General features: G+C 33.9%; 2 protein-coding genes across 29 annotated transcripts in view; one reads left to right on the forward strand and one right to left on the reverse strand.

Annotated features, from left to right (window-relative positions):
* FUBP1 (far upstream element binding protein 1) overlaps window positions 1-16,243 on the forward strand; it is a 34,455-nt gene extending 18,212 nt beyond the window's left edge. For 5 of the 23 annotated variants that reach the window (XM_027536805.1, XM_027536806.1, XM_027536811.1 and 2 more), the window contains 5 exons: window positions 2,430-2,567; window positions 4,467-4,541; window positions 10,851-10,910; window positions 10,992-11,137; window positions 12,781-16,243. In XM_027536805.1, the coding sequence (XP_027392606.1) occupies window positions 2,430-2,567; window positions 4,467-4,541; window positions 10,851-10,910; window positions 10,992-11,137; window positions 12,781-12,819 (458 nt within the window). In that variant the 3' untranslated portion in view covers window positions 12,820-16,243. Of the gene's footprint in view, window positions 1-2,429; window positions 2,568-4,466; window positions 4,542-10,850; window positions 10,911-10,991 lie in introns of all 23 variants that reach the window. The other 18 variants (XM_027536815.1, XM_027536821.1, XM_027536822.1 and 15 more) reach the window with 14 other exon arrangements.
* The window catches only part of NEXN (nexilin F-actin binding protein), a 58,267-nt gene continuing 53,457 nt past the window's right edge, over window positions 14,255-19,064 (reverse strand). For 2 of the 6 annotated variants that reach the window (XM_027536829.1, XM_027536831.1), the window contains 3 exons: window positions 17,947-18,132; window positions 17,333-17,690; window positions 16,522-17,236 (listed from right to left, as the gene is read on the reverse strand). In XM_027536829.1, coding sequence (XP_027392630.1) covers window positions 17,223-17,236; window positions 17,333-17,690; window positions 17,947-18,132 — 558 coding nt within the window. In that variant the 3' untranslated portion in view covers window positions 16,522-17,222. Of the gene's footprint in view, window positions 17,691-17,946; window positions 18,133-19,064 lie in introns of all 6 variants that reach the window. The other 4 variants (XM_027536827.1, XM_027536830.1, XM_027536826.1 and 1 more) reach the window with 3 other exon arrangements.

A 19,064-nucleotide genomic window follows, 5' to 3' on the forward strand; every position in this document is an offset into this window, starting at 1 on the left:
GCTCTTTGGAATAACAAGAGGTATGCTTTTTGGAATATGATGATACAACATGACAGCAAATAACCTCAACTCACACATTCAAGAAGTGTGCTGACGTCTGAGTATGAGTAATGAATTTACATTCTGTAGCAGAAGAGGGTACTTAAAGTGTTAGCAATACTGTGCTGTTAATAGAAGGACTTATCAGAAGAAAGGTCAAATATGATTTATTGTATAATAGTCTAAAAGTTAGTCTTTAAAGAGTGGAAAAACTTTTCTTTCCCTCTTGTAAGCTAAGGCATGGTGTTACTAAGCTGAGGAATCACACCACTGAAGACACTGAGAAAATTAAGGGGCAGATTTATATTGGTTAACTTGAATCTGTAGGATTGCACCTATTTGGGTGCTCTGTTCAGGTAAGTAGTAAGATTGAAAAAAATGATGGAAATAGGAAGTGGCCCCAACCAACACAACATTGTAAAGCACTTGTTCTCCAAAAAAAAAAAAATGTAGCTCCTCATATACTCTTTATGCCTAGAAAGGTTGATGTCCTTGTATGAGGCCATGCCGTTGAAGTGAGAGTTGCTGATGAAGACCAAATATCAAAAATTATATATAACTTTATGTTCTGTTCATTCAAGCTACTGAAAAAAAAATGGTTTATATGTTTGAATAGCTCTGTATATGGCACCCCACTCCAGTACTTTTGCCTAGAAAATCCCATGGACAGAGAAGTCTGGTGGGCTGCAGTCCATGGGGTCACTAGAGTCGGACACGACTAAGCGACTTCACTTTCACTTTTCACTTTCATGCGTTGGAGAAGGAAATGGCAACCCACTCAGTGTTCTTGCCTGGAGAATCCCAGGGACGGGGAAACCTTGTGGGCTGCCGTCTATGGGGTCGCACAGAGTCAGACATGACTGAAGTGACTTAGCAGTAGCAGCTCTGTATAGAAAGAAAAAGCGGATCTTCCTTTGCTCTTTTTAAAAAATAAGTGGTCTCTGTATTACAATCTCATTTTCCCACTTGGAGTAGTGGTGAAGTCGCCACTCTTAAGAATTGGTATAACTAAATGTGGGTTTCAGCAGTGCCTTTGGGAAAGAAGTTACTTAACCATTTAGCTAAAAGATAGCATCTAGGGTTAGATATTGCTTGTAAAACCAAAATATTTTTAAATAAAATTGAAATGAAAATTTAAAAAAATGAAACTGTGATTTTGTGTTAAATACCCTGGAATTTTAATGTGGCCCTGTATTCACAATAAAGTCAGTATTCTCTGAATTAAGTCTTCCTGTAAAAAATCAATGGAGTATGAAAGATTTGTGCAGTAAGTCCCATAACTTTGACTTCAGAAGGTAAGAGACTTGAATAAGTCCTACTCTTACAACTTACTAATTATGGGATAGCAAGCAAGTTTTGAACTTAAAGTCTGTTTTATCTATAAAATGATGAATGAATATTACATTGAATGAATTTAGTAAGTTCTCAATATGTATTAGTCATATGTGTAGACTGGTTTTCATATAGATTTAGACTTGATTAAGGAAATTACCAGGATTTTTCTTGAGGATATAAACTAATAAAGATATAGCATCCTATGATGCTCCCAAGTATAAAAGAATCAGTAAGAAGATTTCTTTTTCTGACTGAAAAGTCCCATACTGTTAATGCATCAGTTTTTTATGAAAAATTGAGTGAGGGTCAGTCAAGTGCAGAGGAAGTGTAACGTGCTGAAAGGCCCAGATGTGAGCATGATGACTTGAAAAATACAGCCAGTTTACTGTGTTCCGACCTTGAGTGTTGGAAAGATACCGACAGCAGAGAGAGGCTGGAAAGGAAAGTATAAGCCAGGGTGTCCAAATATCTTGGTAAAAGCGTTGAATGATATGCTGTCCTTAAAAGTTTTATTAGTCCTAAAGACACCAGGAAATAATTTCAAATAGGACAGTGACATCAAATTTATCTTTTAGGATAATCACTGGAATATGATGAGATGAAATACGGCTAATCTCAATTTCTTTTTCCAAGATTTTTTAATTGGCTCTTCATTGAAAGAAGATAGGACAGTTCATAGTTATAAAATAATTGTTTCTTATATGGGCTAGTTCCTGAAAATTCTTCATAAGGACTGTTGTACTTGAGGCAAACTTGATTTAGGAAAACCACACAGGATGACAAAGCGTTTAGGAGACAAAGCATTGGATTTGAAACCAAAAGATCTTCATTCCTATCCCAGCTTTGCCACAAGCTAGTTTTCTAGGAACTTAATCTGAGCCTCAGTTTTCTAAAATAATATGGCAGTAAAAATAATAGAAGAATTTGTAAGTTTCCACCTACTATTTTTTAATGTCCAGTTAACTTGGAGTTCTGTTTATTTGCTAGAGAGGGGGGTGTGTGTGATTAATTGATTATGGATTTTAGATGCAAATGTATAACTTTGTTTATTCTAGCTAAAACAGGAACGGATCCAAATTCAGCAGCTTGGGCTGCTTATTATGCTCACTATTACCAGCAACAAGCACAGCCACCACCTGCAGCTCCTGCTGGTGCACCAACTACAACCCAAACCAATGGACAAGGTAACTATGGTAACTAAAGAATTTATTTTTTATATAGAAGTGAAAACTTGTGTTTGGAAATATATATGAAGTACATCAGTGTATAATACCCCCATATTTATAATACTTAGTTAATAATAGCTTAAGTAGCCTTCAGTTTTTAAAAACAAGTTACTTTGAGTTAACTGTTAAACCAATAAAAGTTGTAAGATACATTACCAAGAATACCCAGATAATCTAGCTGTTAAATGTGTATCTCCCCCATCTGTTCCATTACCCTATCTTATGTGTCCATATCTATTGTCATTAGTCTTTTTCAGAATCATTAAGACCAAAGTGTAGACTTAATGGCCCATTACTCTTAAGTACTCCTTTCTGTGTTTCTCAAAAAATATATATAACCATCACACAGCATTCAAAATCAGTTAATCAACACTGATTGTTTTTACTATCCCAAGGCATAGCCCTTACCCCATTTTACCAGTTGTTCCAACAATTTCTCACCAGTCAAAAATAATTCCTATCTTTTTCTTTCAAAAGAGTACAGACCTTTTGTGAGATGCTTATGGGTCAACCATAGGTCCCTTCAACCTTTTCTCATGAAGATGAGGTCATGATCAAGGTTCCTGCTTACATACAATATGGCAAGAATACTGCAAAAAAATGAATGAGGTCTGCCAAGGTTCTATAAAAACACCATTTTTCTCTTTGAAATTAATACTGTCTGCAGAGTTACAGCAGCAGCAGGAAAGTTATACAGTGATTATACCACTGTTCTATTCTCTTTTTGGCAGGACAAGTGGGATAATTTTATTGTTTCCTTAAAGACACAGTAGAAGTTTTACAGTTCAGTTTGATTAGACGTGATTTATAATTTTAACTTTTTTTAAAAAAATGAGAACAAAAATAAAGAACTAGTACAAATTATAAAACTGCTAGAGCAAAGAGAAATTACCTTTCTGATCAAAACATAACACTACAGCTAAACTTCCTTAGAAAAAAGATTTCTCAGCTGAACTTAGGATTCTGTTCCTCATTGAAGGCCTTAGCCTTCATTGATAGTACCTACCTAATTCAATGACAAATATGATAATTTCTGCTTCCATCATTTTTCTACATTTATTAGGTGGTATTTTACTATAAGAAAGAGGTTTCCTTTTCTTTCTATTTATTTATGTCAGTATGGATTTAATAGGTTTTATTTTAAACTTAGCCAGATTGGCCAGTCAGGAGCACCTTCACGATGGCTCCTGTATTCTTTTGACATGCCTGTCAGTTCTTTCAGCACTTTCCTGCTTTCTTGGACAATAAGATGCTTACTTTGTGTTTTTGGAGCTTCAGCCCTTGAATTAACCGTTTTTCCAAGGAGCCCTAATTTTTTTTAGTAGATAATGATATTTAGAAGCTAAATAGTTGTGTTTGTTGCCACTGAGGTGTTATTGCTACTAGCTCCATTCAGTGTGCAGAGCTAGGAAATGAATTTACATGCATGCATACCTACATATGTATAAAAATACATAAATATCCATATGTGTATATAATTTTTAAACTGTATGTTCATATAACCTGCAATTCTATTCTAAGACTTGAAAGTTTTTTCCTAGCTTTTCTGTTTTCCATGCTTATACATGGTGAAAGACCTGGTATCTTCAGTGTGTTTTCTTATTTGACCAATGAATTTACTTATGCTCACTGTAACTACTATTCTAAATAGATGGAGCATCTTTCTGCCCACTCTGTCTCTTCCCCCAGAATCCTGGGTGGGTCTTTGGCACCAGCAAGGATGCCACTACCACACAGCATTTCCCTCCCCTCATTCCCCATGACAGACTACTCCCAACTCCTCTCACACGTACACAAAAACACCCCAGCGGCCAAAATTGCTTTCTAAAAACCTTAATCATAATTTTTTTGTTTTTCTTGAATAAGGAGATCAGCAGAATCCAGCTCCAGCTGGACAGGTTGATTATACCAAGGCTTGGGAAGAGTACTACAAGAAAATGGGTATGTTCTACATTTCATTTTTATGCATTTTATTAAATTAAAATATTCAGTAAATACCACACTAAAAGGTTAAAGGTTTTGATAAAAAGCATGTTTTTTCCATGGTTTTAGTACCTTGGACTTCTTTTGTCCAGTAATTTAAAATCTTGACGTGTAGAAGGATACATTCCCAAATCACTGAACTCTCAGAAGTATCATGGTCATTACAAATCATTGTTTAAATTGTGGTTAAGAAGTTTTTTTATTTCTAAACACAATTTATCAGCCACTTACTAGTTGAAACTAAAATATAGAGCACCAAGCAATAATTGGTTGTGTGCAGTGTTATTTTTTCTGCAAAATAAACAGATACAGAAGTAACCTACAGTGATAAAGGAAGTTAATTAAAACATATGCATATATGAAAAAAGAAACAGTCACCTGGAATTGCTGTCTTCTTCATTCAGTAAACATAGAACGTGTATTACATGCTAAGCATAGAAATACATGCTGAGAATGTGATTGTGGGCACAACACCTAGGAGTTCTGCCCTTCTGATTATTATATTCTAATGGAGAGTACAGTTGTTAATAAAAGTGCTTTGCAAATACTGTATCAGTGGTTCCCCACCCCCCTTACCCATGGGGGATATGTTCTAAGTACTTCGCCGCATGGGTTCCTGAAAGTGCAGATCGTCCTAAGCTCTATATATGTACTATGCTTTTTTCCTATTATCAGGTTTATTTATTAGGCACAGTAAGAGAGTAACAACATTAATAAAATAGAACAATTAGAGTATATTGAATGAAAGTGAACATGAATGACCTGTCCCTCAAAATACCTTGTCCAAATTTAATGCCTTTTCCATCTTAACCAACCATATGTCACACACTGTAACTATGTGTCACATACTATAGCTGTAACTTGGATTTTGAGGAGTGACAGCAAAACTTCGAATTTTTTTTCTGCCACAGTTTAATAGATTTGTTCTTCCTGTAGATCTTAGCGACCTCAGCATACAATTTTTTTCTTATTAAATAGATAACTTTTTACCTTTTCACTTAAAGGAAAAGCCTTTTTGGCATATCCCAATTGCCAGCATCACTCTTCTTGTACTTTAGGGCCATTATTAAGTAAAATAAAGGTTACTTGGACACACAAGCACTGCAATACTGGGACAGTCAACATTATATAAACAAGATAGCTGCTGAGTGACTAATAGATGGAATATGCCAGATAAAGGGACAGCATGAGATTTCATGTTGCTATTCAGGATGATGTGCAGTCTAAAACTTATGAATTGTTTATTTAATATTTTCAGGTCACGGTTGACCTTAGGTCACTTCACTGCAGAAAACAAAACCATGGATGGGGGTGGTAGGGGGCTACTGTCTGTTCACTGACATATGTACGGATTGGGAAACAAGTCCCACAACTACACAGTGGTGGAACCAGACTTTGGAACTCTTGAAAATGAAAGAAAGTGAAGTCGCTCAGTCATGTCCGACTCTTTGCGACCCCATGGACTGTAGCCTACCAGGCTCCTCTGTCCATGGGATTTTCCAGGCAATAGTACTGGAGTGGATTGCCATTTCCTTCCCCAGGGGATCTTCCCGACCCAGGGATCGAACCCGGGTCTCCGGCATTGTAGACAGGCATTTACCATCTGAGCCATCCAAACCTGTCTCCTATGTTTGCATTTTTCAGGGACCATTTCAAATCCAATGATGTACTTCTGGATAGATCTGGCTGTTTCTCATGTGCTTATTCTCTTAGTCATTTAAAATGAAATGACAAACAAGCTAATCATATAAACTTGCCCATTCTGCACTGATATTGAAAGTATCTATGGTGATAGGTTTATCATAAAATAACAGTCTACTTGTGATTGATTCTCAGTGTAAATTTCAGGGTTATTTGCCAAAGAATATTTGCCATTTTTCACAGAAAAAAATTTCCAGAATGGTGATTCTATTAATCTTTATATAAAAGTACATAAAACTGGTGATGAGAATGTTTTACACAGCTAATTTGTGTTTTTAAAAAATGAAAAATAATTTCTTCTCTTAGGCTTTCTAGAAAAGTTGCTATATGTTATTCCTGAGGTTGTAACAAATTCATTAATTTATGTATTTGTGGCCCAGCTTGACCCAGTTTATCTCAGGCAGACCTATAACAACTAAAATTCTGCAAAAAGAAATTTTAAAAAGACTTGAAGACAGAATACTGTAATTAGGGCGATCACACAATTTATTGCCCAAATGGGGATACTGTTGAGAATAACCCGGAATGCTGTTTTAGTAATCATTCCTTAACAACATAGTGGACATGACCTGTGGTCACTAGCTTTTATGAAATAGCATCATTACTAAAGGTTAAAGAGTTTTCTTTTCACAATGGGCAGTATGCTTTATATGATTCCTACATTAATACTGAAATTGGGTAAAAACAAACCCTGTTGGTAGACTTAGGTATTTAATAAATTCACGTGTTACTCACCCAAAATATGTTGTATAATCTGCAAGTTCTAACCATTCAAATCTTTATTTTTAAGGGTAGACATTTCACTTTGCCTTTTAAAAAGTTGTTTGTGTTCTTTTCCCTACTGACTGCTGTATAAAATTGTAATTATAGAGGTAGTCTGCTGGTCTGTCTTGAAACCTTTGTGGGAAAAGGTGGTATAGAAATAACTTAAAACACTATGTTTGACTGAAGATCCTCCTTAACCCTTGCCTTCTTTTCACTTGTTATTTTTCTGTAGCACTGCAGGTATAAGCTGTTATTTTATAAGCAAAGTGAACTGGTTGAATGATTCCCTTTAAATGTAAATCTTAAATAATGTTAGGTGATCTTTAATGATAGCTGCTGCTGTTGCTGCTAAGTCGCTTCAGTCATGTCCAACTCTGTGCGACCTCGTAGATGGCAGGCAGCCCACCAGACTCCTCTGTCCCTGGGATTCTCCAGGCAAGAATACTGAAGTGGGTTGCCATTTCCTTCTCCAATGCATGAATGCATGCTAAGGTGCTTCAGGCGTGTCCGACTCTGTGCAACCCCATGGACAGCAAGCAGCCCACCAGGCTCCTCTGTCCACAGGATTCTCTTGGCAAGAACACTGGAGTGGGTTGCCATTTCCTTCTCCCTTAATGATAGCTACAAGGTCTATTTTTCCTGTGGAAGTTTTCTTCTGTTTTGGATATTTTTTTGGTATATGATTGATTGCTTAACCACTTTGATTTCTTTTAAGTGCATTGCTTGTCCTTAAGACCTTTTTAGGATAGCTACAAATAAGAGACCTTAAAGGATAAAACTTATCAGTTGAATCTTTGATGTTTTTAAATAGGAGGGAAAGAAAAGAGTACTAGAATACCAGGGAGAGACAATGATCTTTATCTCCAAATTAACTCCCTTATTTGTAGAGATTTTTAATCTTCCAAGTGGCAGAGGTAGGATTTCCTAGGACTCTGGATGTCCTGATTTCCATCCAGTGCCCTTGTCACCATACTAGAACTGTCCCAGACTTTGAAGCCTTTTCAGCTTTTTCTGTTAAGAAAATCCCCAATAACATTATAGATTTTTCAGTTTGCTTATTAAAATAGACCTCTGTTGAAAACAGATAAGTTGTTTTTAAATTAGTTTTCTAAGAGAATTCTAAATTACCTGCAATTAGCACAAAGAAAACTTAGGAGAGAAATTCTTAAAGATGAGATACTTGAAGGTTAATGAAAGAAACTAAGAAATTCATATTGCTGCCATATAAGGAATGACAGTAATCTGGATGTGTGTGCTTTTGAAGCTAGAACGAAAGGAAACTTTTCTAAGTAAACTCCCTAAAGAGAAACAGGGCTTCAAAATAGAGATATAGGAAGTTTCTATTTGAAAAGAGAGTAAGTGATGACATTTGGGGATAAGTTTGACTTCAGAGAGGCCCTTTTAATGTCAAGCACTGATACAGTGAACTCTGAACCCTTAGCATATGATACCTAGCATATGATACCTTAAGCCTTTAAAAGAGCCAGGAGAGAGTGATTGTGGGAAAGATAAAGGTGTCTGAGGATGGAATCTATTCAAGCGGAACTGTCTCTTAGGCTGTAATGGAATGTTGCATGTGAACTCTAGGGTGATTAAGTCTTATCTCTGAAATGAAATGAAATTAAGATTCTTACATTGTCACGTTATATGTAAATGTTAAGTAATGTTCTACTGAAGTATAAACTAAACTGTCTCACGTCAAAACAGTTTTGGAACTGAGGGAAAGAATAAAGGGAACAGGTTAAGTACATGCCTTTCCAAAGGGCAAGAGGCTAGAGGAAGATCCAAAACATAAAAAGATTAGACGGGAAAAGTTCTTTCCCTACTTTCCAAAGGGCAAGAGGCTAGAGGAAGATCCAAAACATAAAAAGATTAGACGGGAAAAGTTCTTTCCCTACTTTATAGCTGAGCAAAAAGAATCGCGTTTGCTCTTCATATAGGAGTGGAATGAGTTTTTCTATGGATGCTTTCAAGATTGGAGTGTCAGATGTTGGTGACTTAACCACGTGTTTATGTTTCTTGGAGTATAACATGTTTACTTTCAGTTTTCCACAGGAATATTTTGAGTTTGGGGGTGTTTTTTCAGTGAAAATTTGAGTTTTGGTATTTTCTTGATATGTCTCCATGGTAACTGTAGTTTTTTTCCTCTCTAAAAATGAGTGTCTTTTAATGAAGTTTAGTTCCATTTTTAAACCTGTAGTGGACGTCGTCGTTGCCTTAAATAAATTTGGCCTCAAGTCAGAAGGCTTTGCAGTGGGCAGTTTGTTTTAAAAAAAAAAAAAAAAAATGTGTGTTGGTTTTTTTTTTATTCTTAGTACCAGGATATTTGACAATTACTGAAACTGGTTTTAGATTTACTTGAATTGTGTCTCATAAAATCAAAATATTAAATTCATTTCCTAAAAGAAGTATGGAAAAACGAAAGTGTGATAATTTTGTTAAGAGAATATAGGATTTCTCTGTGCTGCTGCCTGTATAACTAGGGGGAGTTTCTTATGTTTCTTAAGCCATACATCTTCAATTTTTATTTCCTCAGTTGCTTTTATTCTTTAACCACTTTTGTGATGATAATAGACTATTTTCTAAAATTGCCTTGGTATGGCACCATCTAACAAACATAAAACAGCTTTCTCTGAGTATTTTTTGTCTGGTTGTCATAACTTCATAAAGCCAAATGAACTGCAAACTAAATAAAATCTGTTCAAATAAAGAAATAGGAAAAATTATGGTCTCTTTCTCCCGAACTTTTAATTTTTTTAATACCTTCAAAAACCAGTATAGCGAACACCTATATGTATATTTTCTGTCCAGATTCACCATTTTCAAAAAGTTTGTCATATGTACTTTGTGTGTATATATACTTGTTTTGGTGCCTGAGCCATTTCAAAGTAAGTTGCAAGCTGTTGCTCTAAATAAATTTTTAATAATATTTAAGTTTCCCTGGTTGTCAGAAAAAAGTGCCTTGTAGCTACTTGTGTGTGAGAGGTAGGGTTGTCATTATTATTATTATTTTTTTAATACAGAGCCCATTCACGTTTCATGCGTTACATTTGATTATGTCTTTTTAGTCTCTTAATTCAGGAAAGTCACCTAGAAAAAAGACCTCTTTCTGAAAGCTGTTGAGTTTTGTCTTTCATTGATTTTGTTGCTTAGAACCTCTTCAGTAGTGATTATTTTTTATGTCCTGCATCAGGTTATTTTTAATAAAATTGTTATCATTTGGGCATAGCATATTAAAACTTTCAATATCTTATTAAAAGATATCTTGAAGATTAGTGTTATACATAGTTTATAGGTTACTAATCTGGAAAGAACAAATCTTGGCCAGATCTTAAAATAATAGTTTTTAACTGGGTTTTTGTTTCTCAAGAAATATTCTCTCTTCATTGAAGATTTTCATTTTGTTTTAAAACCTGTAGTGTAACAAATCCAAATGGAGAAGAAAACTACCAAAAATAGTGGTCCATTCATTCCCCGCAACATAACCATTGGGGAACAGTGGACTGCATGTTCAGACTTAATTTAGAATATGAACAGTTTATAAAAACTGTAACTGAATCAAGAAACTATGTAGATAGTTTTGTTTTTTATTAAAGAGTAATGCTAAAGAACTGAAAGTTATGATAGTATGGCAAAAAGAAACTAAAGAGTATTTTGATTTTTTAATTACAGAGTAGGTTTTGACACTAAGGAATATTAAAAATAGAACAGGAGCAATTCTGACCCTCTGTGCTTTTGTCTTTATAACCTGTACTTACAGTGGATATAATTTTGTATTAAAATTTAGGGGGTTTTTTTTAGGTCAACAAGGGCAGACACAAGATTATTCAAAGGCTTGGGAGGAATATTACAAGAAGCAAGGTATTGTTTTTATTAGAAATGAGATTCTTTGGGGCTTTTAATTGTGGTTACAGCAACAAAGTTGTTCTGTTTTCTCAAAAGGTCAAGCAGTTCCTGCTCCTACTGGTGCTCCACCAGGTGGTCAGCCAGATTATAGTGCAGCCTGGGCTGAGTACTATAGACAACAAGCAGCCTACTATGCCCAGACAAGTCCCCAGGGAATGCCACAGCATCCTCCAGCACCTCAGGTATAATAAATTTGCTAATGTGCTGATTTCAACTTCAGTCATGTTCTATGCATGTTTACTTTTGTCTGGGATTCTGTTTGCCTTTTAAATTTTTATCTGGCAAAACTATAAATGAAGTACTGTGGTATATTGTTTTGGGTTTTTTGTTTGTTTTTTTATAATGCTTCCTGGCATCTGAGTGCTGAATATTTCTATAATGCCTTTGATTTTAAAAATAAACTTTTTTCCCCCAGGGATTTGCAAATCATGCAAGAAGCCACCACCATTTATATTAACCAGTTTTTCTTTCTTAGAGGATTCACTCCTGAGTTAGCTCCATTTAAAGGATTTTCTTTAACTTTTTGTGTATTTCTTATGTATCTCTTCTGCACAGGGCCAATAATAAGAAGTGGACAATACAGTATTTGCTTCATTGTGTGGGGGAAAAAAACCTTTGTTAAATATATGGATGCAGACGGCTTGATGAAGATCTTAATTTTGTTTTTGGTTTAAATAGTGTTTTTCCTTTCTTTCTTTCTTCCTTTCTTTTTTCTTTTTTTTGAAAATGTACAAAATATCTATCACTACTGATAGGAGGTTAATATTTCTGTGTAGAAATGAAAATTGGTTTGTTTTTAGTATTTAGTGTAGATGTACACATTCCAGCAAATGTATTTGCAACTATTATGTGGTTAATGCTTTGTGATATAAATGTACTTTTTTCAATGTATACTTTCACTTTTAAAATGCCTGTTTTGTGCTTTACAATAAATGATATGAAACCTCCTGTGTCGGTAAGTTGGATATGTGGGTATTTAAAGAATTCATAATTTCTTAGTAATGATAAATTAAGATACATATACACAAATATATAAGCTTTCCCCATGAAATATTAATTTGAGTTTTTAAACACTGGCATGTTTTCTTCCCCCTTGCAGTATAGTAGTAGATTGGAGGATCTTTTCCATTTATTGTATTTGGCTGTTTTCAGCACAAGTAATCCTGATATCTTCATTTTTTTCCTTCTGTTTGATTAAAAACTGCATGTGTGTACAATGATCTTTTGGCATACTTCCATTGCATTAACAGTGAAATTTCCTTTTATACATGACCACTGTTTCAGACCTGTACTGCTGCTATAACAGTTAACCTTTCTGTTTTTAATTTGATAATTACTTGATTTCCAAGACTGTTTCAGCATAACTAATTTTAAACAGTTTTCAAATAGTAAATATGAGTAGTCTATAATAAGAACAGTATTTTTTTTTTCATGTAAAGGAGCTCTTGCAAGGTATGCAATATTAGTGTGTTTCTTTCTAAATGTAGGGTAGAAAAAGTGAATAGTATGCAAAAAGTATAGCTATAGTGCATCTGCCATTGAAACATGATTGCGGTATGAAAATGTTTGAGCTATTTTTTTCTTTTTTTTTTTTCCTTTTTGCAGTATAGATAAGCTTTGTTTTGTAAATGCACAAGTCCAATCATTGAATCAACTTAATTTTTTTATGTACTTGAATCATTTTATTACTCTATAACACTCATGCTGAAATTCTGATATTTTGTTGAAATCCATTGTTTTACTCTTTGCATATTTGTTGGCTCTTTGCATATTAATATATTAGACTACATGCAAATACAGTCTGTCTTGCCATTGTCTGTTGAAGTGCAGGTTTGATCCAGCCAGTATAGAACTAGCTCTGTAGGGGTGAGGAGGACTGTGCTGTGTATCATCCTTGATTGTGTTCCTTCAAGGAGCATTGCACTGTAAGTACATCAGAATGACAAATTGATGAACTGCAACAGTATCTTTTTGTCAATGTTCCACATAATGCAAATGCCATACTTTGTTTGAATATTATGTTGGAATACAGTGCTTATATCTTGGAAACCATAACTGCTTCTTAATTTAACATAGAATATTCATAGGTCTGTATTTTTTTTTAAGTGAGCTTAATGGGTAAGTATTTTTGATATGCTTTAGCTATAGCTAAAGAAAACTCATCATTAACAAAGTTGAATAGTATTACTCATTGGTGCTCCTAAAATATATTGCTTTTCAGTGTAAAATAATGCATATCTTATATATTAATATGAAAGACTTGAAATGTATCAGACAGGGTGGTTTTCAGTTTGCAAATATTAAGCAATGTAGTGGTTTTAATACCATTTCCTAAATATGTATACTAGTTCTTTCATTGGTAGGGGAGCACCATTTGTTGTTCTGAATATACTATAAAAGGAAGATGTACAGGACATAAATGTTGAGATTATTTATAGGGTAGAAAATAGCGGTACAGTTCATTGTAGCTGTTTTGAAATGTTTTTGACTATCTTATAGAACCGAGAGTGACTTCTTCCCTTGCCCTTATTTAGATATGGATATGTAGTTCTAGTTTGAAGTTTTAATAGTTAAGGAGTTATCTGTTTAAGAGTAGGGTATTGATGTGAACAGTTTCAGTATTTTGCATGATACTGTTTTATAGATGACCTTTTAGGAAAGTGGTGCATTTATTAATTAAACTGAAGAGATAGTTTTCAGTTGGATTCAGTACTCACAAATTGGAGGCTGTTGATTTTGATTCATTTAAGGTTTAAAATCTTTATTAATTGCAAACAGTGCAATTATTTATACTTCACAGTGCCTTCCCAGACCTTCCACCTTAGGTTCTGCTGCAAAAAGCAACAGGTAAGCACAACCTAAGGACATATATAAATAAATATTTCAGTACATTAATGTTGTCCCTGTGAGGTTTTTGTGGTTGTGTATTCAAAAGCAATCTGCTACTGCTTCCCCAAAATGTATTTTGTTATTTATGCTACCATTTCAGTGGAAAGTCTGTAAGTTGTTCAAACAACTGTTTACTTTTCTAGGTGATGTTTTTATTTTGATTTTTCTTTTTATTAAAACAAGAAAATTAAGAGTAGATTGCTGCTGTAATTAAACTACATCCAAACTTTTTATAATCTTTTCCCTAATATAGAAAAATTGTTAGAATTTTAAAAGGAAAGTTACATAGTTCTCAAGATTTAGGAGATCATTTGGTCAGAAACTTCAACAGCCTTCACAGTCTGTTTATGATTGACAAGACATTTTCTTTGCTCTCCAAAGCTATGGAGTCTTTACTTTTTTTCTTGTTCTTGAACTATAGCAATTCAGTAAGGGCGTTATGGGTCAGAGTTTTATTATGACCTTTTTTCCTTAAGACAACTCAGTTTTCCTAACTCTTATTTATATACACCGAAAGAAATACTGGCAGTATGTTTGATAAAAGGCATGTGCATCAGTGAAATGTTAACTGTATAGCAAATAACCTATCATAATCTGTATAGCAACCAATATTTTTCTGATTTATAATACCTTAATAACTTGACGCTGCATTTATTTTATTTTTTGCCAGTTTTAAATGTTTGTGTGTTCTTGTAGATAATTTTAACTGGTAAATATTTTGAGTTAAGATGAATGTATTAAAGCAGCATCATATCAGTTTTGTTTATTCGGTTTCTAAAATGTGCTGATCCTTTTAAAACTCCTGCTTATCTTTGCAACAAAGAAAAATATTCAAAAATACTGCCTTCATTTTCACACACAGTGCTGAAGATGCTGCAAGCACCAAATCATAGCTCATAAAATCAGGTCCTGAGATAGTTACCCATAAAGAGGAATCCTTTGAGTGTATGCCATTGGTGAGCCGATGAGCATGGACCATAGAAGGGCTCAATGTAGAAGGTAAAATTGGCAAATCGTAACTGAGAAAAATGAAATGTTTTCCCATACGTAATATGATACAGGGTGTACTGTGCCTGCTTTTGATCACTTTTCATTTTAAAGTGCTATTCACTTGATCTTAAATGTTCCATGAAATGTTAAATTTTGAAAGTTAGTTATTGCACCACATTTATGTGTGTGTATATGTGTTTTAATAGTCAATGTTAAAATTGATAATATAAAGGAGCTCTTTGAACCTTAAGAGCCTGTCAAGTTTTGCTTAGTTGTAGTTTGCATTTTTATAAAAGAAAATACATATGAATGCTAATAGATATTGGGGCATTGTTTCTATCTCATGAGAATTTTTTTATTCATTAGCATAAGCCTTCATTGATACTGCAGGCATTTTTTAAATGGCGCTAATCTTAACCTTGAAATAAATGGAAAGCAGAAAAGGTGAGCCAGTTGATTTGAATGCAGTGGTGTTAGGAGTGGTAGAGACAATGTTTGGCTTGAAATTGATTTATTTAGCACTTGACAATATGTTTTTGTTTTTAAGATTTCATAGTGTGGTGGTAATTAGAATTCTTATAGTTTGATGTTTCTCTTAGAAATGGGAAGTATACTTTTATTTTTAATAAATGAAAATGGTTTTAATACTAAAATTAGTGATTTAATACTAGTTGTTTATGAGCATTGTAAAATATATTCTTAGACAAATACCTGAGTAGTTAATTTACAGGAGTGGGTTTGTGTAGGAGTAAACAATACCTTAAGAGGAAGATAGGAATATATTCAGAAGTGATAATGTTTGTTTGAATACTCTTGCCAGGAGAACCACTTCTACCTGCAAAGTTATGTTCTTTAGAATAAGGTTGTAGAAATTACTAGTTAATAAAGATGTCTTTTTATTTTCTGAAAATTCTGCCTCACTTTAAAATGTATTATAACAATACCTAAAGATAATTTTGATTCTGAAAATAACCTTATTTTTTGTTTAGTCATGAGTTTTCTTGCCACAGTATAAACTTCTGAGGGATTTTTTTTTAACTGGTGCTTTTAAGAAAGCAAATAAGTCCCAGGATTTTATTTTCTTCAGTGATACCCCTTATAGGAACTCATAAATGTATTTGCACATATATATATTTTTTCTTATGCATGCTCAATGCATTTTCGTCCTGAGAAAAGTGTTCTCTACAGAAACTACCCGTGTAAAAAGAAGATTGGCTTAAAATGGCTACTGTGATGGGAACAGTGTCTTAGGGAGATGCAGCTTGGACTTGAGGTAAATTGAATACTTTACAAACTGTGGTTTAGTTTGTTTTAATACCATTGTATGTAAAGGGGTACATGATTGCTGTAATTTTGTATTGATTATGGTTTCCTCAATAAAAAAAATAAATGTACATTGGTGAATATTATTAAGGAGTGTTTGTCTCTTTTCTTAAATACAGAAGTGACTTTATTATGGGTTTACATTGTAAAATAAAATTGTTTTCCAGAAAACTAAAATATAAAACAACTTGATAATAGAACATGATAGCTAATTATTTACAAACTCACTTTAAAAACTCAAAATTGATGATTGTGCCATTTTCCCCTACATCTAATTCTCTTAGATCTGAAAATCTTTATGTTTTGTCCTGCATGAACTATTAATACAAAGTTTTCTCATTAAAATATAATTTGCTCAGGAAAGTCACAACATAAATTTGCTTTTTATAAGCTTGAATATATATTACACAGATTTGAAAAATACGTGTTTGATATTCCCAACATTCCATATTAGGCAGTGGTATCCATCAGATTTGCTCTGACAGTTGTTTCTTAAAAGTCTTAATTCTTGTTTTGTGTTCTCTCTGCATAGAGGGAGAAATGACAACCCTTCCCCCTCATCTCCCTGCTCCAGAAAGACTTTGAAACTACAACAACCAAAATGATACTCTACTGAGGGGAAAAGCCCACTTAAATTGATAAGTTCCAAATTCACTAACTCATCTATTTCAGACTAATTTTAGGTGTGACTAGTTCATAAATGATAATCTTTTCATGCAAAATGTGTCCTGTTTATAATTTCTTTAAAACTTAATGCTGTAAACATGAAAAATACACAGTGTTTGTAATAGGTTCTGATAGAATAATTGAGTAAATTCCCCCCTTTGCCCCATTAAATTACACATTAACTTACACTGCATAATGGGGTGATGAATCTGGTGCTCTTTTTTGGAAAGGAAAAAGGTATTTTTTAGATGAGCTTGTTTTTTGAAGACTGTTAGGGAAAGGAATAAGAAGTCAACACAGTGGCACTTCCAGTTTCCTTTTTTGGCCCCGCCACAGAAAAGATGGATGTAGTAAGAAAGTCGGAGAGAGAGGGTGTGTTCCAGGGAGAGGGAAGGGGACCTAGTAGTCGTCAGCTAAAAAAGAGAAGAAGAAAAATGATTTTTTTTTTTTTTTTTAGAAATTTTTAAATAGAATGAAAGTTCTAGATTCAAAGAGGGATTAATTCTTACTTTCAATGGTAAGAATACAGGTGCTAGCTGCAGATCCTTTGCTGTTCACTGCTTTACACATATACTCTCCTTCATCTTCTGGGAAAGTTTCTGGTAAATAAAGGCAGTAAGTTTCTCCTCTTTCAATATATTGATAGTCTTCTCCATCCTGCAATATTTCTCCTTCAAACCACCATGTAATTTCTGGTTTGGGTTCTCCTGTTACTTTAACGGTAAATCTAACTGGCTCACTGTCTACAACCGATGTGTTTCTTAGAGGCTTCTTAAACCACGGAGCTCCTGATCTGGTTTGCTCTTCATCTTCAATGGTAGACCCATTCATGGTGCTACCCTCTTCCTCCTCCTCCTCTTCTCGTTTCTGTATTAAAATAAATACATTCAGGTTGGCATTTATACTGTAGTCATGTTTTCAGGAGAGTGATTTAGTAATAGAATTTGGAGGTAGATATATTTTCCCCCAAAGTAAAGAACATGGAAGTGTCCTTACTATAAAGTATTTTACATTAACATTTCACTGATTTGAAAGCTATTAAAATGTATTTTTAATCCCTCCTTAAATTTCATTGTTTTTCAGAAATTATCTTTGGGAAAGAAAGGATATGAAAGCCTGGTACCTTTTGTAGTGCTGCATCAATTTCCTTTTGTTCAAACTGCATGCGTAGTAACTTTTGCTCTTCAATTCTTCTTTGTTCTTCTTCTTCTCTTGCTTTAGCCATACGTTCAAATCTAGCTTTCATATTCACTTTATGAGTAAATGGAGCCTCACTTTTTTTTGCAGGCTTAATATCAACATCTTCCTCCTTTACAAGAGGAATACAATACAAGAATAAGAATTGTTTACTTTCTAAAAACAAACAAGAACTAAAATGTTAATAGTTTTGAAGATGCCTAGGCACAAGAAAATTAACATGTTTGGGTTATGCTATTTGCTACACTGCAGACTATCCCCCAGTTTAGGAAAGATGAAAGTTCACTTGTGAAATACTCTTTTTTAACAGTTGGAATTGTTCTCCCAGTATAATTATCACACATTGTCTCTGGAGTCCTAGTGTATTTTATTTGCCCAACCAAATCTCAGTGCTTGTTAATAGTACTGAGTAAAGAAAAGGATGAGGAAATCATACACTATTAACAATTATTAAAATACTTTCATAAGAGTCTCCACTTAACTCTTTACCCGACCTCATAGTACAGAAATGCAATTTTGTTATTTCCCACTTCATGATTTCTTCCTCACCCTTTTTTGTTAATAACTGAGATGAATTCTATCCAGTAAATAATTTATCGAAAAGCAATGGCAAAGAAGAATGTGTACAGGTAGAATAAAATAAGACAACTGTTGAAAGAGGCAATGACTGAAACTTGGGGAAACAGGAAATACAGTTCTGAGTCAATTTATTTAGGGGTAAGAGTTGGAAGCCATGAAAATAAAGGGGTAATATAAGAGTAGAATTTGAACTGTCAGGTAGCATGTCTGTAAAACCAATTTGGTGATAAGAAGGTCACTTACTGGCCTTTGAGAGCAGTTTTAGTAGAATGGGGTCTTGTGAGTATAGTTAACCCATGGTTTCAAAAATACCTTGCTTGTAGTTGACTCTTGGTCTCTAAACTACTTAGACTCTTGTGAGTTTATCTGGAAATCTCACCATTTGTATTTCAAAGTACTATGAGGAAATTACTTCCAGATATCCAATGCAAAAAAATAAAATTTTGAAATAAGCTATAAAATAAT

This window comes from Bos indicus x Bos taurus, chromosome 3 (genome assembly GCF_003369695.1).
Source record: "Bos indicus x Bos taurus breed Angus x Brahman F1 hybrid chromosome 3, Bos_hybrid_MaternalHap_v2.0, whole genome shotgun sequence".
Taxonomy (NCBI): Eukaryota; Metazoa; Chordata; class Mammalia; order Artiodactyla; family Bovidae; genus Bos; species Bos indicus x Bos taurus.